Below are 19,417 nucleotides of genomic sequence, written 5' to 3' on the forward strand. Positions count from 1 at the left end.
CCCAGCGCCTGCCCCACTGACCTGCACCCCCCACCCCGGTCCACATCCCATGGTCAGGCCCGCTCCTCACGGGCGGTGGGGGGCGGTGGAGCCAGAGGGACGCGCCCTCGGGCAGCGGGGCCTTTCTGTGTGGCCATGTGCTCAGGGCTCAGAGGGTCTCTACAGGCTGGGCTGGGGGGCAGGTGGTGGGGAAGCTGGGGGGAGGGCCCTCGGTGCGGCCTGGCAGCAGGAGGCCGGGTCCGTGGGGCCAGCAGGAGAGGCGAGGCGGCCCCTCCCTGAAAACAGGAGACGCCGCCCCGGAAGCGGCTCTGCAGTTGCGAACAGGCTGCCCGGGACCCTCTGGCAGCTGCTGACGGCTGAGGGCGTGGGGTTTCTCTCGGAGGCCGGGCCACTGCCCCGACACCGGCCCTGACCTCCCGGGGGTCAGTCTGTGCCCCCTGCGGGTCACACCGCTCACGGGGTCTACGGTGGAGGGAGGCGAGCGCTCGGAGGGGGCCGGCTCATGGGCAGGTCCTGCGGTTTCGGTTGTCGCGTCGTCTGAGCTCCTCTCCCGGGCGGCCGAGCGCTCCTGTGCCCGGCGTGAGACGCGCGGCGTCGCCGGCGCGTCGGTGGAAGGGGCAGCGCGAGTGGCTCGGCAGGGGCGGCCGGTGCCCGTCTCCCGTCCCTCATCCCAGGCGGCTGCTGCCAGGGTGTCGTCCGGAACAGCCAGCGACCCTGAGGGTTTGTCACGGGGGGCCCCACCCCTCAGTCGGGCCCCGGCCCTGTGCTTCCAGGTCACCAGTTTGGGCTGCACTCTGCAGGCAGCAAGTGGGACTCGGGGAACCCTGCCAGCAACCTGTCCACGGTGGCCGTGCTGCCCGCATCTGAGGACGTGCCCCTCACCGCCTTCGCCCTGGAGCTCAAGCACGCCCTCAGCGCCATCGGTGAGCGCCCCCTCGCGGTGGCCTCGGGCTGGCCCAGCCCCCCCGGCCCAGCCTCGCGGTCCCTCCAGGTGGTCCTGCAGGTGTGGGTGGTGGTGCCTCCTGGCCGTGCCTGGGGGCTGGGGGCTGGGGGCTGCACTCGGGCTTGTGACGGTCACTGCGCAGGCACCTTCTCAGGATGGAGCGCCTCCCTGCACCCGGGCCCTCAGCCTGCCGCGTGGGCACTGGGCGGGAAGCCTGGGTTGTGTTTCCAAATTCCTGAAAGCGGTTCAGCTTCGGGGTTCAGAAGGAACAAAGCGAAACCCCCGAGAAAGCTTAGGGACGCCCCCAGGCTCGCAGCTGGCGCCTCACTGTCAGCAAGCGCCCGCTCTGTGCGCCGTGAGCGCCTGCGGGGGAGGCGTGACCCGCGTGCCGTGGCTGGGCCTCGGAGGCCATCTTCAGAAAACGCCACCGGAAGGGATGCGCGAACGTTCTCTGTCGTGAAATAATCTAACGCCCACAGAAACACTCTCTGCCTGGCAGAGACATCTGGTGACGGAAAGCTTTGAGCAAACGCTGTATAGTGCTGCTTTATAAATAAGTAATATAAACAGGTAAGTTATTTATAAAGTTGAAAGATACTGCTCTAAATATTTAATATTTAAAAGTCATCCTCAAAATGAAATTTTAAAGCACAGAAAGCATTACCTGCCCTTAGTCTTTTGTTTTAGAACAAATATTCCAGATTGAGAAAATTCCATTCCTTCTCCATTGACGTTGGTCAGATGGTTCCGAGAGCATCCAGAAGCATCTCCAGTTTGCACAGTTGATGGGTGTTCTTTATAAAAACTTACTCGCTTTTTAAAAAATGTTTTATTTTGAAATAATTATAGACGCACAGGAAGTTGCAAAAATAGTATAGAGATCTGCGTGCCTTCCCCCGTCACGCGACTGTAGCTCCAGGACCGAGAAACTGACACTTGCACGCTTGATGTGTGCTCCTCAGATGCCACTGGTGTGTGTGCGTGTGCTCACAGTGCGCCCATGTGCACAAGTGTGTGCGCCACGGGAGAAGCGCTCAGTTCTTCTTGCCGGCGCAGTGCACACTTGCAGGTCAGCAGCCTGCTGGCCTGAAGCTGGGATTATGAGTGCTGAGCTCTAACGGAGGAGCACGAGTGGGGCGGCCGGAGCCCCTCCCCCGCCCGGCACAGGAGCCGAGCGCGCGGCCTTTGCTCGGGGGACCCACACAGTTGGCGGGACGGGGCGAGGGCGTTGGGTATGGACTGACAGGTGAAGGTGGCACCAGCTGTCCCCACGATGTGACCGCCCAGATGCAGGCGGGGGCGAAATCTGTTAGCCAGGACCCTCGTCTTCCTCCAGGCTCTCACGGGCTCCCGCTTCCAGAAGCGAATCCTGTTTCTTTGGGGCTCCCCCTCGTATGTGTGCCCCACACCATTTCGACTCCACGGCAGGCCCCTGCCGCTGCCCAGGCCCCCGCTGCCTCTCAGGCGGCCCCCCGCCCGGCACCCGCGCTCCGCAGGGCATCCGGCACCTGGGCCAGCAGTCCAGGGCCTTCCGCAGGGGGCTCTCCACTCCGCGTGGCGCCGCGTAGCCTCGGTGTGTCCCTCTCACGGCCGGGGAACAGCCGCTGTCGGCGTGCGTACGGTCCTCAGCTCCTCACCTGCCGGAGCTGTGGGGTGGTTTCTTGGGGACTAGAGCTCGGTGACCGTGCGTGTGACGCGTTCTGCGCGCGCGTAAGCTTCCCTGCCTCCGGCGTCCGTGTCCAGCAGCGCGGGAGGTGGGAGCACAGGTGCTGTTCGTAACTGCTGCCCGCTCTTGGCCCGCGCGGCTGCACCGGCGTTCGGAGCGGCGTCCTCTCCCCGCCTCCCCCAGCCTCTGGGGGGGCCGCCGAGTTTTCCCTGCTGTCCTGACGGGTGGCAGGAACGCGGGGCCCACTGCGCGTCCCTCAGGTGAAATCTGCACTCACGTCTGTGCTTGTTTTCCCATCGAGTCCTGGTGAGTTTCCGGGACTCTTCTTACGGTCCAGACACAGTGCCGTCTTGGGGGGGTGCAAGGGCGTTGTTCTGCTCTCCGGCCTGTCTCTTCATCCTCTTATCGGAGTCTTTCACGGGCAGTAACTTAACATTTTGAGGAAAGCCAGTTTATGGATTTTTTTCTTTTATGCGTCGTACGCTCAGTGTGCCTTCCTCGCCTCCTCCCAGGGCCTCGACGCTCTGTGTTTTTTCTGAAAGGCTTGTAGTCTCACACTTAGATCTGCAATGTTTCGGAGGCTACATTTGCAGAAGTATGACGTTAGGCGGTGGTAATTTTCGTCTGAGTGTGGATGTCCAGTCGAAGGCCCGCCCTGTCCCCATGGACTGGTCATCGATGCACACGAGGACAATCGTCAACATGCTCACGTGGGCTCCACTCAGTGTTCTGCCCCAGGGTCCGCAGGCCTGTCCTTAGCCAGCACCACCCCGTCTTCGTTGTGCGGCTTTGCAGCCAGTGTGCAAACCGGGAGGTCTGGTCCCCGGCTCCGTTCTGTCTCGAGGTTGCCTGGGCCGTTCAGGTCCCCGAGACGCACCGGAGCTTCAGGAGCTGCGTTCCTGAGCCCGTGAGACGCGCAGCCGGGCCCCAGTGCGGGGCGGCCCGACGCCTCGGCGACACCGCTTGCAGCCCGGACACACGGCCTGTTCCCACTCGGGCCTTGCGGTTCCTTCAGCGGCGTTTTGTAGTTTGCAGTGTGAGCCTTTCACCTCGTTGCTAATTAAGTTTATTCCTAAATATTTTACTGTTTTTGATGCCATTGTAAATGAATTATTTTCATGATTTTCTTTCAAATTGTTCACTGTTAGTGTATAGAAATGAGCTGACTTTTGTGTGTTGGTTTTGTATCCTGCAACTTCATTTATTAATTGTAACAGTTTTTGGTGCATCTTTTAGGGTTTCTTTTATATACGAAAATGTATGCAAACCAAGATAGTTTTACTTCTTCCTGTCCAATTTAGATGTCTTTTACATCTTTCTGATTGCTTAATTATACTAACGGTGTTGTGTTGAGTACCAGTGGGGGAAGCAGGCATCCCTGCCTTGTTCCTGACCTCAGCGGAAGACTTTAGCTTTCACTGTTCAGTATGATGTTAGCTGTGAGCTTTTTATGTATGGTCATTAGTATGTTGAGGAAGTTCCTTTTTTAAAAATTGATTTTAGAGAGTGACACACATACACGCACTTCACTGTGTTCTTCCGCTGACTCATGTTTTCATCGGTTGGCTCCTGCATGTGCCCTGAGCGGGGATGAAACCCGCAACCTGAGCGCATCAGGGTGATGCTCTAACCCACGGAGCTACCCGGCCAGGCAAGGCAGTGTCTTTGTCCGTAGTTCACTGAGTGTTTTCATTCTGACAAGGGGTCGTTTGTGGGCATTCTCTGCATCAGTGGAGATGTTGGCGTGTTCTCTCCCCTCGTCCTGCGAATCTGGGTGTTCGCACTGGTCGGTGCTCCCACCCGGAGCCATTCTTGTGCCCCAGGAACAATTCCCCCGTGGGTGCGGTGACCTGTCCTTCCCACAGGCTGCCCAGCTTGGCGAGCTGCCTTTGCCAAGGATTTCTAGATCAACATTGACAAAGGTCACCCGTCTGCAACTTTTACGGCGTCTTTGTCTCCAAGTGGCTTTGTTATCAGGCTGGTGCTGGCTCCATGGAACGAGTTAGGGAGGGTTCCTTTCTCCTCTGTGTTTTAGAAGAGTCTGAGGAGGACCGGCGTCAATTTTTCTTTAAACATTTGACAGAATTCACCAGTGAAGCTATCGCGTCCGGGTCTGTTCTCTGTTGGTTTTACCTTTATTATTACTGGCTCAATCTTTGTACTCGCGATAGGTCTGTGCAGGTTTTCTCTTTTTTCATGATTCATTCTTGGTAGGTCTTGTGTTTCTAGAAATGTGTCCATTTCATCTAGATCATCCAATTTGTTCACATGTAGTTGTTCATAGTCCTCTCTTATGCTGCTTTTTATTTCTGTAAAATTGGCAATGGCCTGTATTTTTTATTTTAGTGATTTGAATCTTTATTCATCTAAACAAACATTTGTCAATTTTGTTGCCTCTTTCAAAGAACCAACTTTTGGTTTCATTTATTTTCTGTATTTTATTTATCTCTGTTCTAATCCTTTTTTTTTTTTCCTTCTTTCTGTTAGATCTGGCTTTAATTTTTTTCCTCACCTGAGGACATTTTTTCATTGCTTTTTAGAGAGGAAGCGGGGAAGGGGGAGAGTGAGAGAAACGTTGACGTGAGAGAGCAGCATCGACTGGTTGCGTCCCCTGGACGCCCGGACGGGGGTCAGCTCGCAGCCTGGGCATACGCCCTGACCGGGACGGGGACCCGCAGCCCGTCAGTGACAGGACCAGGCTGCAGGCAGCGGAACCGCACAGGCCAGGGCGCCTGGGTTTAGTTTGGTGTTCTTCTTCTAGTTTCTCAAGTATAAAGCTAGGTTGCTGATTTGAGGACTTTCTTTTCTGATGTGCATATTGGCAGCTCGGAGTCCCTCTCAGCCCTCCTTTTCCTGCCCCCGGGAAGCTTTGGAATACTGCAGTTTCATTTACTCACGGCTCAAGTCGTTTCTCATTCCCTTGCGACTCTGGCTCATCGGTTCTCTAAGTGTGTGCTGTTTACTGTCCACGTCTCTGTGAGCCCTCCCGTCGCCCCACGGCCCGGGGCTTCCGGTCCCGCACCACTGTGGTCGGGACAGGCACACTGTGTGACGTCCGTCTACTGAGGCTTCCTTCGCGGCCCGGCTTGCACAGCGCTGTGTGTGCACCTGAGCGAAGCGTGTGTCTGTGCTGCGGGCCCGCTTGCGCCCCCTGCGCTGTGGTGGGCGTGCGGGGTGTCTCCTTGAGGCAGGGCTGCGGATTTCTCGGCGACAGAGCAGTCGGCCTGTTGACTGGCCGCTGGGGCCCCCCCCGCCATCGGTGTCTGTCGAGTCCCCCAGCCCCGGATTCGGGGGCCGCCCTTTCCCGCCAGGGGGAAGAGTTCTGTCTCTGAGCCGGTCGCAGTTCCTTTCGGGGCTGCATTACTGCAGATACTGTTCCCTCTCTGTGGCTGGCTTTTTTTTTTTCCATTTGAATGATGTCTCTTCACAAACAGAAGTTTTTGATTCTCACGTAGACCAGTTTATTAACTTTTCCCCGTATTGTGACTGACCTTTGTGTTTTGGCATCAAGGTCCCATTTGCCTCTTGGTTTCTTCGTCTGCCCCAGAACCTCGTTTAGAAAGGCCGGACCCTGCCCCTGCTCGGGCAGGGCAGCGCTGCCAGGCCGGGCACCCACGCGTGTGGGTCACCCTCTCTTCTCAAGGCCGCTTTTACTGCGTGAAGGTTCTGGCTGCCAGCCACTTCCCTCCAGCACCCAGAAGGCATTGCTACCCCTCCTCCAGCCGCTAGAGTTTGGGAAGAAGCTGCTGGGCAGCCCAGCGGGGGGTCGCCGTGCCCACGTCTCCTCCTGGCCCTGGGCCTGCCCCGCCTGGGCCCCAGGCAGGCCCCTCCCATGGGTGGGCATGGTCACCACATTCCTGATGGGCAGGAGCTGCAGGCGGCGCCGTGGGAGCCAGAGCATGACCTCCGGGGGCTCCCTGCCTCCCTGAGGTCCCCCCGCATCCAGGGGACAGGCACCAAGGGGCAGGTAGGGCCCAGCCTGGGGCCCCATGAGGGTTTCAGGGCTGGGCTTCTCAGTGCTCCTGCAGCCACACATGCCTGCTTGTCCTGTCACATCCTGGGTGTCCAAGAGGGGACAAGAGTGTTGCGCCGCGTGGGGACGAGGCTGCCCGCTCCCCTCAGCACAGCGCCCCCCACAGGAGGGGCTTTCAGCAGCAGGTCTCAGACCAGAGCGCTCGCCTCCAGGGCGCCATTGCAGGCACACCTTTCTGGGTGATTTCTTATCTCACCTTTTAATCAGATACCCTTCGGGAAGCTCTGGTAGAAGCACAGGATGAGAAGGAGGCCCTCCGCGTGGGGCAGTCCTGCTGGGCGCCGGCCCTGGGGCCCTCTCCGGCCTGAGCCTGGGCCTGCGCCTGGGCCACCCTCTGACACTGGGCCCTGCCTCGGCTTCTGCCCCGACCCCCCGCGGCCTCTCCGAGGCTCCTGACCTGGGCCCTCCTGGCCGAGCGGGCCCTGGCTGCTCTGTCTGCGGACAAGGCCTCCGACACACCATAGACGGAAGGTGCTCGCTGACTTCAGAGGCACAGGCGTGGCGAGTCGGGCATCTCAGCCCTGGTGAACGGCACCGCACTGGAGTCCAGCCGGCCTTGCTGGTCTGGATTCGGGAAATCACATTACCTTGCACTTTCTGAGCCTATGCTTCCCCCCGCGCCCAATGCACCGCCTCAGTGCTGCAGAGCTTCGAGCCCTTGAGTGCGGAAGAGGAGGCTGAGGTTCTGAGAGGCCCTGTCCCCGTGGCTGGGGGGCCCCTGAGCTGGCACAGTCCTCCCGGCTCCGGGGCTCAGCACCCACTTCTCTCTGTGCTGACCCCCCTGCCCAGAGGCTCCCCTCAGGCCACAGGCACTTCCTCCTGGAAAGGTGCCCGGCTACCGTGGCTTCCAGGAGCGGCTGCTACTGCGGATGGGCCTGCTGCCTTGGAGGTGGGCTGCCACGGCAGCTTCCCGTGACCCAGGTTCTGTTTGCAGGCCCGGCCCTGCTGCTGACGAGTGACAACATAAAGCAGCGCCTTGGCTCCGCAGCTCTGGACAGGTACAGCCGCCTGCACACAGCGCCCCCCTGGCCTGGTGCCCTTGGCCGGCCCAAGCGCGGCCGTCAGACGCGCACAGTGTCTGCACGCACCCTGGGGCAGGCGCCCGCGTCGGGGCCCCCGGGTCCACAGTGCGCCCCGCTGGCTGCGGCCCCCATGCCTTCCGCCCCCGTGTCTGCACCCTGGCACGGCCCCGCCCCCCCCCACCCCGCGGGCCCCCGCATTGCAGCCCCCTGTCCGCGTCTCCCAGCACCCACGAGTACAGGCTGTCCAGCTGGCTGGGGCAGCAGGAGGACATCCACCGCATCGTGATCTACCAGGCGGACAGCACGCTCACACCCTGGACCCAGCGCTGCATCCGGCAGGCCGACTGCATCCTCATCGTGGGCCTGGGCGAGCAGGAGCCCACCGTGGGCGAGGTGGGCGGGCCGCGGGGCCGGGGTGCGGGGGGCAAGGGGGCCGGGGGCGGGGCTGCAAGCAGGTGCTGGCCGGGGTGGGCGCTCACGCCTCAGATCCCGCTGTTGCTCTTTCCTGTGAATGCCCTCGGGAACGGCAGATAATTAGAGCCAACACCCAGATGTCACGACTGGCGGGGGTTTCAGCACAGAACAGGGCGGCTCTCGCCCCGCCCGCGGGCCCCCTACGGCCTCCTGTGAAGCTGGAGCAGAGTCTGTCCCTGCTTCACGCTTTTGCTGTGAGTGGGCAGCTCTGTCTTACAGGGCGAACTTTTATAGAAACAGCGCCCTACTTTTTTTTTTTTAAGTCATTTGAAATCTCCCTGTTGGTGAGTTCCCACCCCGCCCCTGCCCCGGTCTGTGGACCGGGAGGTCATTTCCTGCAATGGGCCCACCTGGACCAGCGGGTGTGCGCCTTCGGCTCACCAGACTCTGCGGGGAAGGCCTGGGCGCCATACCCTCCCTGCGGGGCGCTGTCGCTCCTGTCTCCTTCCTTCCTGCTTCGTGGGTGTGAGGTGGACGCTCCTCATCCCTTCAGCTGGCGGCTTCTGTCTCCCTCCGCGGCCCCTCACTGCTCTCTTCTCGAGCTTCTGCCTTGGCCTGGGGCAGCCAGAGGTCCTGCCTATGTGACGTGGGTCCCGATCCGCCAAGAGTGAGGCTCCCTTGCAAGGGGGTGTTTGCAAAACTCACCACCTGAGGTCTCCGCGTGTTCAAGGGGCCATGTTCCGGAAGGCACCCCGCGCTCGGCGTGTGCGGTGGGGGAGAGCCCTGGCCGCAGCCTCACAGACTAGCTGGCGCGCAGAACCGGGTGCCGCCCGGCCGGCAGGGCGGCGTCCAGCCCCTTCCCGGCCCTTAGACTCCCCTGACCGCAGCTCTGCTCCCCGCAGCTGGAGCGGATGCTGGAAAGCGCGGCCGTGCGCGCCCAGAAGCAGCTCGTGCTGCTGCACCGGGAGGACGGGCCCCCGCCGGCGCGCACCGTCGAGTGGCTCAACATGCGCAGCTGGTGCTCGGGCCACCTGCACCTGCGCTGCCCGCGCCGCGTGTTCTCCCGGCGGAGCCTGCCCAAGCTGGTGAGGCGCCCCGCTCCCCGTGCTGCGCGGCTGTCGCGCCCCCAGGCCGGCGGGGCCGGCGGCAGGGCGGGCCTGAGACTCCAGGCGGCCTGGCTCGCTGCTCGGCACAGCCGCGCGGTCCGGCTTCCGGGGGAAGCGCGCGCACACCCGAGGCGCCTCTTCCTCGGGGTGTCCTCAGCCCGGCGGCCTGGGGGCGGGGGTGGGGGGAGCGCAGCCCGCCTGCCCCCCAGCTCCGGGGGCAGCGCCTTCGCCCTCGAGGCTGGGGGTTTTCAGCGGGGGGGCCGAGCGTGTCCCTCTGGGGTCGCCACGGGGGCTGTCCGGCGGGTGTCACGACGCCCGCGGGCCGGGTGATGGAGCCCAGCTCCTGCCGCTGCCGCGCCTCGCAGGTGGAGCTGTACCACCGGCTCTTCCAGAAGCCTCCAGACCGGCACTCGGACTTCTCCCGCCTGGCGCGCGTGCTGACGGGAAACGCCATCGCGCTGGTGCTCGGAGGAGGCGGAGCCCGGTGAGTGCAGCCGCTTCCCACGCTCTGGGCCTGCGCGGCTGCGGGCGGGCGTGTGCGCATGCGCCCGCTGAGCCCGCGGGCAGGTGGCCGAGTGCCGCCGCCCTCAGGCTGATGGCTCCCCGCAGCGTCCAGAAGCTTCCATCGCCTTGCCTTTGCCTGTAACCATGTGTGTCCTCCTATGAGAACCGCTGCCCGTGCCTGGCCTTTCTCAGGCTCGGCGGGGCTGCCCCCGTTCACCCGCACGGTGTGGAGGCCGGAGCCTGCAGCGGCCTTTTGTGCCGGGGCTCGCGACCCCCGGGTGTCCGTCCCGGAGAGGGGGGGGGGCGCCTCTCGGTTCACGTTATTGTAGCGCCTGTCTTCCCTCCGGTGGGGCTGGTGGCTGCTGCAGTTGTCATTTGCTCCGTGTCCCGGGTGTCGCGGCCCCTCCCCAGCCCCTGTGCCGGGAGCGCGGCCCTCGGGCGCTCAGGCTGCGGGGCCTCACGGCGCGCGCCGCCTGCCCGGCGGCTGCGCCTCTGCCTCCGGACCAACCCTTCCGCGGCGCCTCGGGTTCCGGGATTCCATGCCTTCCCCCTTCTTGATGTTTTCCTGATTTTGGTCGAGCCCGTGCTCCGGGAGTTTCCGTAACAGAAGACGCACGGGAGGCCAAGTTTGAAGGCCGGGAGTAGCGGGCGGGGACGTCGTTGCGCGGACCGCATGGGGTTGTACGTGGAGGTCACGTGGAGGTCTGTCCCGGAAGGAGGTGTAAAGCGCTCAGCGCGGCCCCGCGGCGGCGGGCGGCGGGCGGTGGGCGGTGGAGGGGCTGTGCCGCCGGCACCCACGTGCCTGCTCCCTACGGGTCCCAGCCGGAGAGCGCCTGGGGGGCCGCGCCGGGGTCCTCAGCCACGTCCATACGCGGAGGCCCCGCCCCGCCAGGCGGCGCCCTCTCCCCGGAGCTCCCGGAGGTCGCCCCCGGGTGCCCGCTGCCACGTCTCCGTCTGCCCTTTCGTTCGACTTCCCGGGCGGTTTCCCAGAGGTGTCTTCTGAGCCACCTTGCCTGCTCAGGTGTTTCTGAGATGCCGGGTGCTTTTCCTATGGATTTCTCTCATTGTTGAGCTCGCGCGGCGCCGAGCGCCTCGGAAACACGCTCGCAGGTGTCCTGGCTTCCTTGGCTTTCCCGCCGCGCCCGCGAGTCCTGCCCATGGTCCCCGCGCGGAGCTGCCGCCCGCGGCCCCTGCCCGCTGCGGGGCGGGGGGCACAGCGCTCTGCCTGTGCTCAGGAGTCTTCCCTGTGCACGTGCGCTCCTTTCTCGTGGACAGATTCCCGGCAGTGGAATTGCCTGGTCGTGGAGCAGTCGTGCCATTTTACACCCCACGAGCCCTGTCCGCCCGCGTTCATCAGCCCCGGTTTGGTCAGTATTTTCCGTCGCAGCCCCACCGCTGGGTGTCTGCTCGCGACCTGCTTCGTCTCTCTGCGGCCGGCGCCCCCGGGCTTGGTGGCTGTATCTTCCGTTAAGTCCGCTTTACAGTCTCACTGGGTTTAACGGCGGTTTCCTTCTGTTCCTGAGTCAGAGGAGTTACGGGCATAGTGTGAATACAAGTGCGTGTGGCCGAATGCACCTGTCGCTCATGTCTCGTCTGGCTTTCCGTGCTGAGCGGCGTTTTTGGGTTGCACTCTCGGCTGGGATGCGCAGAGCGCTCCCAGGCTTCTGTGGTCGTTTGGTGTTCCCTGGGCTCGTGCCTCGCCGGGGCCCCGGAGACAGCCTCGCTGCTCCTCCGCAAGCGTCGTGGTCCCCGCCGGTCCCTGGAGGCCTGTGACGCGCCTGACCGGCGCTCCGTGGGCGCGGGCCGGGCGGTCTGCTTCTGCCCTGCGCGGTTCCCTCGCCGCTGGGGCGCCCTTGCCGCAGGCCTTCCCGTCCCCGCGAGTCCTCCCCTCCGCGCGTGTCCGCGTCAGCCCCGTGCCCCCCGGAGGGGCGCATCCTGTCCTTGGAGCCCCCGCCACGCAGCCGCCCCCCGCTGGGGTTCTTGCAGGCCCCGTGCGTTTCCACGAAAGCTTTAGAATCTCGTGAGCATTTTATGGGCTGGTTTTGCTGCTGTTAATATCTTTCAAATTTTCAAATCATTTGTTGCCAGTGTACACGAATACAACTGAATTTGTAAATTGATGTTACCCGTATTTTGCCTATATAAGGCATGCCCACATTTTTGGCCCAAACTTTCAGGAAAAACCTCTTTCACTTTTATTTTTTAATTTAATTTTTTGTTTATGTTTAGAAACAAAACCAGTTATCTATTTGCATATAGATATCATTATTGCTTTCCAGAGTTACACTTTAAACACATGCATACCTAAAAGAACTAAGCCCCCGCCGGTGCGGCTCAGTGGACTGAGCGCCGGCCTGCGAACCAAAGGGCGCCACCCCCCACCCCCCACGCCGCCCCCTCCTCGCCCCCGTTGGATTCCCAGTCGGGGCACAGGCCTGGGCTGTGGGCCAGGTCCCCAGTGGGGGGCGCACGAGAGGCAACCCCACGTTGACGTTTCTCTCCCTCTCTTCCTTCCTCCCTTCCCCTTCCTCTAAAAATAAATACATCTTAAAAAATCCGTTCATTTAGTTACTCACTTTTCACTTCTACAGCTTTTTAGTTCCACTTTATAGTTTCCAATTCTTTGTCAAAATTACAAATTTTTTATGAGTGTTAAAATGCGCGTACCCTAAAGTGTACCACTCACTCTGAGTATCCAGTCCACTGGCGTCAGGTTCATTCAAACAGCGGTGCCGCCGCCGCCGCCGCCCTCTTTACACCCCCGCCCCCGACCCGGCGCCCCCGAGACTCGCAGGCCCGCCGGCCCCGCAGCCCCTGCGTCCCGTCCCCTTGCTGCGTCCACGCACGGGGCGGCTTGGGGACTCGTCCGTGCAGGCCCCCAGCCCTTGCTCTTCTGTGACTGGCATCTCTCACGGGACGTAGCCTCTGCAGGGTTCGACCTGTGTAGCCTGGGTTGGGGTTTCCTTCCTGGTTCCTGTTTGGGCCGGAAGTCACGCCCTGGTCCGTGCCTGCCGCACGGGTTTTTGCTCACTCGCCCGTGGTAGGGCCCTCGGGCTGCGCCCGCCTGTCAGCTTCCTGGCCCGTTGAGCACAGTCCTTGCAGAGCCTGCGCCGACATCCCTGTGACCTGGACCTCGGGGCCCACTTCCGGTGTCCGGGTGCTCTCCGGGCCGGCCATGGGGTCTTCTCACGGGGCCGGGATTTCTGGGAGTGGGGACGTCGTGTGAGAGACGGTAATGGCCGTCTGAGGCCCTGAGTGACCACTTCCGTCCGCCTCTGGCTTTCCCAGCCCTGTGGGGGCTCCTCTGTGTCCCTCCACTCTGACCTTGGGGCGTTTACCAGGAGCCCCCTTTCCAGTGGGCCTGGATTCGCGTCCCTGCCCCTCCTGAGCCTGCCCCAAGCCTGTTGAGCGGCACTGCCTCCCCGGCGCTGGCTGGCCTCTCAGGACACCGGGCGGCACCAAATGTGTCAGCAGCCTCCTGCGCCTCCCGCCCAGGCAGGAGCCAGACACAGCTGCGGGGGGGGGGGGGCGGGGGGGGGCGGGGGTCCGGGGGTCCGAGCCTCTGGCGCCGTGGGGCTGGCCCCGGGGCGGCGCTCAAGGCCTGTTCTCTGCTCCGGCGGCACAGAGGCTGCGCCCAGGTCGGCATCATCCGGGCCCTGGCGGAGTGCGGCATCCCCGTGGACATGGTCGGAGGGACGTCCATCGGGGCCTTCATGGGCGCCCTCTACGCCGAGGAGCGGAGCTACAGCCAGATCCGGATCCGGGCCAAGCAGTGGGCTGAGGTAGGGGCCCCCGCCCTCTCTGGGGCGCAGGGCCGGCGCCTGCGGAGCGGTGAGGCAGGAGGGCAGGTGGCCACTGGCCGCACACGGGGCTCCGCAGGGCTCCAGGCTCAGGGCGCGGCTTGTGCGGGGGAGGGGGCGCACGGGGCTGGCCCTGCGTGGTGCCTGCTGTCAGCTTACAAAGGTGATGGAGGACAATGTGGAGAGGTTGACGGTACCCACAGTTCCTTGGGAAACAAGAGGCACAGCCCACCCCCCAGGGCACGGGGAGCAACAGTGTCCATCAGGAGGCAGGGAGGAGCCCTTACTGGGCTCCGTGGGAAAAGCAGGGTTGACTGCTTAAGATCAGCACCCCCAGCGGGCTGGGGACACGGGGCCCTGCCCGCTTGTCTGGTCCCTGGCCCTGGGGTGACTTGGGCAGGGACATGTTGGCTCGCAGTGACGTTTTGATTAGGGGGTGGGGGGCTGTGCATCGGTCAGCTTGCAGGAAAGGCCCCCCTCGGGCGAGCCCTCACCCTCTCTGACGACTGGGTAGTCCTGGGGCGCAGTCTCTCCCTGAGTCCGTAAGACCCCAAATGCCAGACTGCCAGGGACACAGAAAATAATGTTGCCCACACCTGGCCCCGCGATGGACGAGGGCGGCAGGCACGCTGAAGCCCTAAGGCCCGCGGCAGCAGAGGGTGCGGCGCAGGAGGGGCCGGCGCCCCGCCCGCCACGGGGGCGCCCGAGAGTGTGGCTGCGGCCTGCCCTTCGCGGGGTCTCCTGGCTTTAAGGCTGAAACTCTGAGTGGGAGCAAAACTGTTTGCGGTCCCTTAGAGGAGAAGGGGACCGGCCGTGCTCCGCTCAGGAGGTCCGAGGACACTGTCACAAGACGCCTCTTTTCCTGAGCCCGGGGCCCTCAGCAGCGGCTCCACGGCCAGGCCCAGGCCGAGCCGCCCTAGTCACCAGGGGCAGCCTCTGAGAGCAGCAGCAAAGGGGACACCTGCTCGGCCTCGGGGCAGGTCTGTCCCAGGCCGGGAGGCCCCGCCCCGGCCCTGCCTGGTGCAGGCATGGGAACCGCCAGGGAGCTTTGGGCCTGTGTGCAGGGGGCAGGCAAGAGGGGGCCACATGCCCGTGTCCCCTGCCACGCTGAGGGGACAGGTGGTCGTGGGGGCTGCCAGGTTTGGCTCTGAGCCCTCTGGTGCAGGGCCGTGCTGACTCTGGAGGGCCTTGGGCATGTCTCATGCCGTCCTGGGTCCCTGTGCTCCAGGAGCATGTGTCCCCTGCTTGTCTGAAGACATGTGTGAGCACCTGGGGGCGGGGTCTCACCCCTGGGCACCGCCACACACAGCCCACGCTCTGCACACACGGAGGCAAAGGGGACCAAGCCTTCCTCTTCATCCCTGACCTCGACGGAGGCAGGCGGCCTTGAGCCTGGGCATCCTTGGGCGAGGCCAGCGCTGCTGCCCACCGCCCCACCCCCCGCAGCGGGAGGACGGCCTCCGGGTCCCCGGGGACAGCCGGCCAGGGCCCTGAGTCCCTCGCAGGCCTGCTGCTTCCCGGGAGCCTGACGGGCGCCTGCCGTGGCAGAGTGTGCAGCCGGCCGGGGGGGGTCTCTTCGGTATCGGGGACCTCAGGGCTGAGGCGGGAGCGCTCGCCGCTCGCTGACCGTGCTGCCTCCGCACGGCGGGCCGTGGCATCCCCGGGGCTCCCGGCGCTCAGCCCAGCCCACGGTGTTCACTCCCCTGAGGCCCCGCCATCAAGGGCGCCCCCCGAGACCCTTGTTCTGTTTGTGGAAGGACACGCGTGTGCCGGGTCCCTGCGCCCCTCCTGCACGCAGGCTCCTTCTGGGTCCCGGGGGGCCACCAGTGGCCTGCGCAGCCAGGTGGGCTGAGAGTCCTCCTGAGGCCCCACTGTGCCCCCCACGCAGGACATGACTTCGATGGTGAAGACCGTGCTGGACCTGACTTACCCCATCACCTCCATGTTCTCGGGCGCCGGTTTCAACAGCAGCATCTGCAGCGTCTTCAAGGACCGGCAGATCGAGGTGCTCCACTGGCTGCCACGGGGACCCCGGCCTGGCCTGTGCTCCCCGCTCAGACACTGCGTGCCCCTTGCCTTACCCCTCGTCCTGGTGCCCACGAGAAGGGCCCCGCTGAGCCCCCTCCCCCGCAGGACCTGTGGCTGCCCTACTTCACCATCACCACGGACATCTCGGCCTCTGCCATGCGCGTCCACACGGACGGTGAGCGCCCGCCCCCCGCAGCGGCTCCCACGCAGGGCCCCACTGTGGGCAGAGAGAGCAGGGGCTCCATGCTCAGGGAGGCCCCGGGACCCCCAAGGGAGATCTGAGCACAGAGATGCCCTTGTGCAAGGTCAGGCGGGGGGCTGGGGAGATGGCCAGGGGCCTGGAGACCCCCAGGAGGCCAAAAAGAAAGACTCCCAGCGGAGGAGGTGACCCGCGGACTGAGTGGGGGCGGGCAGAGGGCGCGCGCAGGCCACGGACATGGCTGGTCAGACGTGGCGGTTGGCGAGCCTGTGGCGAGGGCCTGGGCGGACGCAGCCCTGCGGGTGTGGGCAGGGCGGGCTGGCCGACGGCTCGGCACCCACCGTCGGCGCCCAGCGCGGGGGTGTGGCGGGACCCCAGAGCGCACCCGGCTTCCTTGGGGCCTCGGCGAGGGCGCCGTCTGGGCCCGGAACTCTGGCCAGAGACGGGACGCGCAGGCCCCGGGTCCCCTTGCAGGCCGGGCTGTGAGCTGAGCGGGCAGGGCAGGAGCGCGCGGGGGGTGTGGGGGGGGGGCCTCCCGCCCTCGCACGGCCGGCAACCTCCCCGCCCCTCTGGACCCCGCCAGGCTCCCTGTGGAGGTACGTGCGCGCCAGCATGTCCCTGTCGGGCTACATGCCCCCGCTCTGCGACCCCAAAGACGGGCACCTGCTGATGGATGGGGGCTACATCAACAGCCTCCCAGGTAGGGCCACCGGCGGCCCCGCTCCCGCAGGCTGGCGCACGCTGGCTTCTGCGCGCACCGAGGGGGATGGCAGGCTGGCTCAGAGCAGAGAACACAGCACGCCCGCACCGAGCGCGGCGAGTCCAGCCTGGGGCTTGTTTGTCAGCTGGGCGGCACTCGGAGCCGGAGCCAGGGCCAGGGCGGCGCAGGGAGCAGCCGCCTCCTGTCTGCGCCACAGTCGGAACTAACAGCCCGCAGGTGGCAGGCGCGCTGTGGGGGGCCCCCCTGGGCACGCCTGCCGCCTCTTGGACAGCGCTGTGCTCTCTGCTGGCCTCAGGGCCCATCGGGCAGGCCCTGTCCCCACCTGGGGCACCGCGTGCCTGTCCTGGTGGTGACGGGGCCGCCTCTGCCCCAGCGGACGTGGCCAGGTCCATGGGCGCAAAGGTGGTGATCGCCGTTGACGTGGGCAGCCGGGACGAGACGGACCTCACCAACTACGGCGACGCGCTCTCCGGGTGGTGGCTGCTGTGGAAGCGCTGGAACCCCCTGGCCACAAAAGTGAAGGTGGGGGCGCAGCCTGGGCGGCGGCGGGCCTGCCGCTCTGCCGCTCCTCGCGGCCTCCCCACAGCTCCTCCCGGGCCCTGGGTCCCGCCCCGTTCCTGCTCGCCGGGGTCCGGCTCAGGGGAAGGGGACAGGCTGCAGTGCCATGTGCCCCCGGGGTGGGGAGGGGAGGGCTGGGCCAGGGCGTGAGGCGCAGGCAGCTGTGCCCGTGGCAGGTGCTGAACATGGCCGAGATCCAGTCGCGCCTGGCCTACGTGTGCTGCGTGCGGCAGCTGGAGGTGGTGAGGAACAGCGACTACTGCGAGTACCTGCGGCCGCCCATCGACAGCTACGGCACCCTGGACTTCGGCAAGTTCACCGAGATCTGTGTGAGCGGAGCGGGGCCGGGGGCGGGGGCGGGGCCGGGGGCGCGGCACCAGGGCCGGAGAGCTGCGGTGTCTGCCTGCCCCTTCCCAGCACCCCGTCCTCTGAGGCGGCCCCAGCACCCAGGCCCGGTCCCCTCTGTGTGCAGGAGGTGGGGTACCAGCACGGACGGACGGTGTTTGGCATCTGGGCACGCAGCGGCGTGCTGGAGAAGATGCTGCAGGACCGACAGGGCCCAAGCAAGATGAAGGCCGGCGATGTGCGTGCCTGGGCGGCGCCCCTCTCCCTGTCCCCTCCTGTGACCTGTGCCCCGAACCACCCGAGACAGGCAGCCCCTCTGAGAGCCCCCCGTGGGCCGGAAGGCGAGCCGAAGGCAGCAGCCCTGGGGGCTGCCTCCCAGCCTCTGTCCCAGGCCCCCGCCCACCCCTCCCGAGAGGACGGTGGTCTCAGGGGTCTGCTCAGGACTCTGCCCGCCCTCGGCACCCCTGTCCCCGCTCCGAGGCTGAGGGTCCTCCGCGGCCCAGCCTAGGGGTGTCCTCCGCCTTGGCCCCGCAGGTCCTCACCTGCCCCAACGCCTCCTTCACGGACCTCGCCGAGATCGTGTCGCGCATCGAGCCCGCCAAGGTGGCCGTGGTGGACGGTGAGTGGGCCGCGCGGGACGTGCTCCGCGTGGCCGAGGGGGCTGGTGGCAGCACCCCCCACCCCCGACACCCTCGACGAGCCTCCCTGGACCTGGTGGCCGGGGCTGGGGCCCTGCCCGTCGCAGACGCCCCCTGCCCCGGGGAGGGACCAACACGGCCCCCTCTGCCCAGACGAGTCCGACTACCTGACCGAGTGTGAGGAGGGGCTGCCCGACGGCTGCCAAGACGCCTACGCCGACTTCCAGAGCGCCCCGGCCGACGGGGCCCCCGACTCGGTGAGCCGCCCGGACCCCGCGGGCTCCGAGGGCCCCGCGCAGGGCCCGCCCGCCAGCTCGTCCGCGCCGTGACTGTGCGTCTGCTTCCAGGAGGACGAGCCCTCGCTCCAGCACCTGCACCCCAGTCTGGACTCCCCCAGACCCTCCCAGGCCGCCTCGCCCCCCTCGCGCTCTGACCCGGACGGGTAGCGGTCTGCTCCCCGAGGCCCCCGGAGCCCGCCGTCCTATGCGCCTGTCCCAGAGGCCCCGGCTGCTGGGCAGGAGGCCCGGCCGGGCCCGGAGCAGCACGGGGTGCCCGGGCCCCTCTGCACGGGTGCTCCTGGGGGTGCTGCGTCCCAGCCCCCCTGCGCACACAGCAGCCAGGCCCCCAAGAGCTGTTAGAGCCCCGATGCTTCGCTTAGCGTGTCAATAAAGCTGGACGTGCCTGTGTGGGGTGTCCTGCCTGTGCTGAGGGCCCTGTGGCAGAGAGCGGTGCCAGGACACGCCGGCCCCCTCGCTGGCCGTGGGCGGTGTTGCCTCCCCTCCTCGGAGGTCACCATGTAGGGGACCGTTGGGCCCCAGACACCCTTCTGCTGGGACTTGAGAACCCTGGGCAACAATTCCAGGCAAAGCAGCGCGTCCCAGGATCTGGGACGCGCTGGGGTCCCCCAAAGAGGAATGAGCCGCCTGATCTGTCACCGGGACACACAGGATGCTCCTAAGATGCGGGACGCCCACACTTGATCTCCCCCGTCAGTAAATAGCGCCGGGGGTGGAGGGGCTTCTGTGCAAAAGGAGGGAGCGCTGCTGGCCCTCCGACTTCGGGACCCACAGTCCCTGCAGGTCTCCAGGGGGCGTGGGTCTGCGCGGGGCAGGGAGACCCTGACCCTGGGCCTGGGACCCCGCTCAAGCAGGGGCGGCCGCCCTCCGGTTCCCTGAGAGCCCGTGAGCCGGCCCTGCCACTTGGCCCCGCGGAACCCGCACCCCAGCGAGTCGCCGGAGCTGTCACCCCAGTCCTCACGCCCGGGGACCAGGGTCCCGGGCCCACTGACGTCATGGAGAACGCCCCGCCCCTGACGTAGCGGCAGGCGGAGCGGCGCGCGGGTCCTGGCCGCAGCGGCCGGTGCGGGACGCGGAGGGCCCGGCGCGGCCATGCGGGTCCCCGGCCGGAGCCCCTGCACAGCGCGGCTGCCCCGGCGGAGGC

At 65.4% G+C, this 19,417-nt stretch overlaps 1 protein-coding gene across 3 annotated transcripts in view; it reads left to right on the forward strand.

The window, feature by feature from the left end:
* Positions 1-18,644, forward strand: part of PNPLA7 (patatin like phospholipase domain containing 7) — a 41,660-nt gene extending 23,016 nt beyond the window's left edge. For 2 of the 3 annotated variants that reach the window (XM_054584096.1, XM_054584097.1), the window contains exons 21-35: positions 774-923; positions 7,577-7,640; positions 7,889-8,057; positions 8,981-9,163; positions 9,550-9,668; positions 13,314-13,470; positions 15,377-15,493; positions 15,622-15,691; positions 16,299-16,415; positions 16,810-16,958; positions 17,171-17,323; positions 17,467-17,577; positions 17,874-17,958; positions 18,131-18,234; positions 18,325-18,644. In XM_054584096.1, the coding sequence (XP_054440071.1) occupies positions 774-923; positions 7,577-7,640; positions 7,889-8,057; positions 8,981-9,163; positions 9,550-9,668; positions 13,314-13,470; positions 15,377-15,493; positions 15,622-15,691; positions 16,299-16,415; positions 16,810-16,958; positions 17,171-17,323; positions 17,467-17,577; positions 17,874-17,958; positions 18,131-18,234; positions 18,325-18,423 (1,847 nt within the window). In that variant the 3' untranslated portion in view covers positions 18,424-18,644. The remainder of the gene's footprint in view (positions 1-773; positions 924-7,576; positions 7,641-7,888; positions 8,058-8,980; positions 9,164-9,549; positions 9,669-13,313; positions 13,471-15,376; positions 15,494-15,621; positions 15,692-16,298; positions 16,416-16,809; positions 16,959-17,170; positions 17,324-17,466; positions 17,578-17,873; positions 17,959-18,130; positions 18,235-18,324) is intronic. The other variant, XM_054584098.1, reaches the window with a different exon arrangement.
* The last annotated feature ends 773 nt before the right edge of the window (positions 18,645-19,417 follow it).

Source organism: Pteronotus mesoamericanus, unplaced genomic scaffold (genome assembly GCF_021234165.1).
Source record: "Pteronotus mesoamericanus isolate MK-2021 breed Mesoamerican mustached bat unplaced genomic scaffold, CSHL_Meso_final contig_78, whole genome shotgun sequence".
NCBI classification, from domain to species: domain Eukaryota; kingdom Metazoa; phylum Chordata; class Mammalia; order Chiroptera; family Mormoopidae; genus Pteronotus; species Pteronotus mesoamericanus.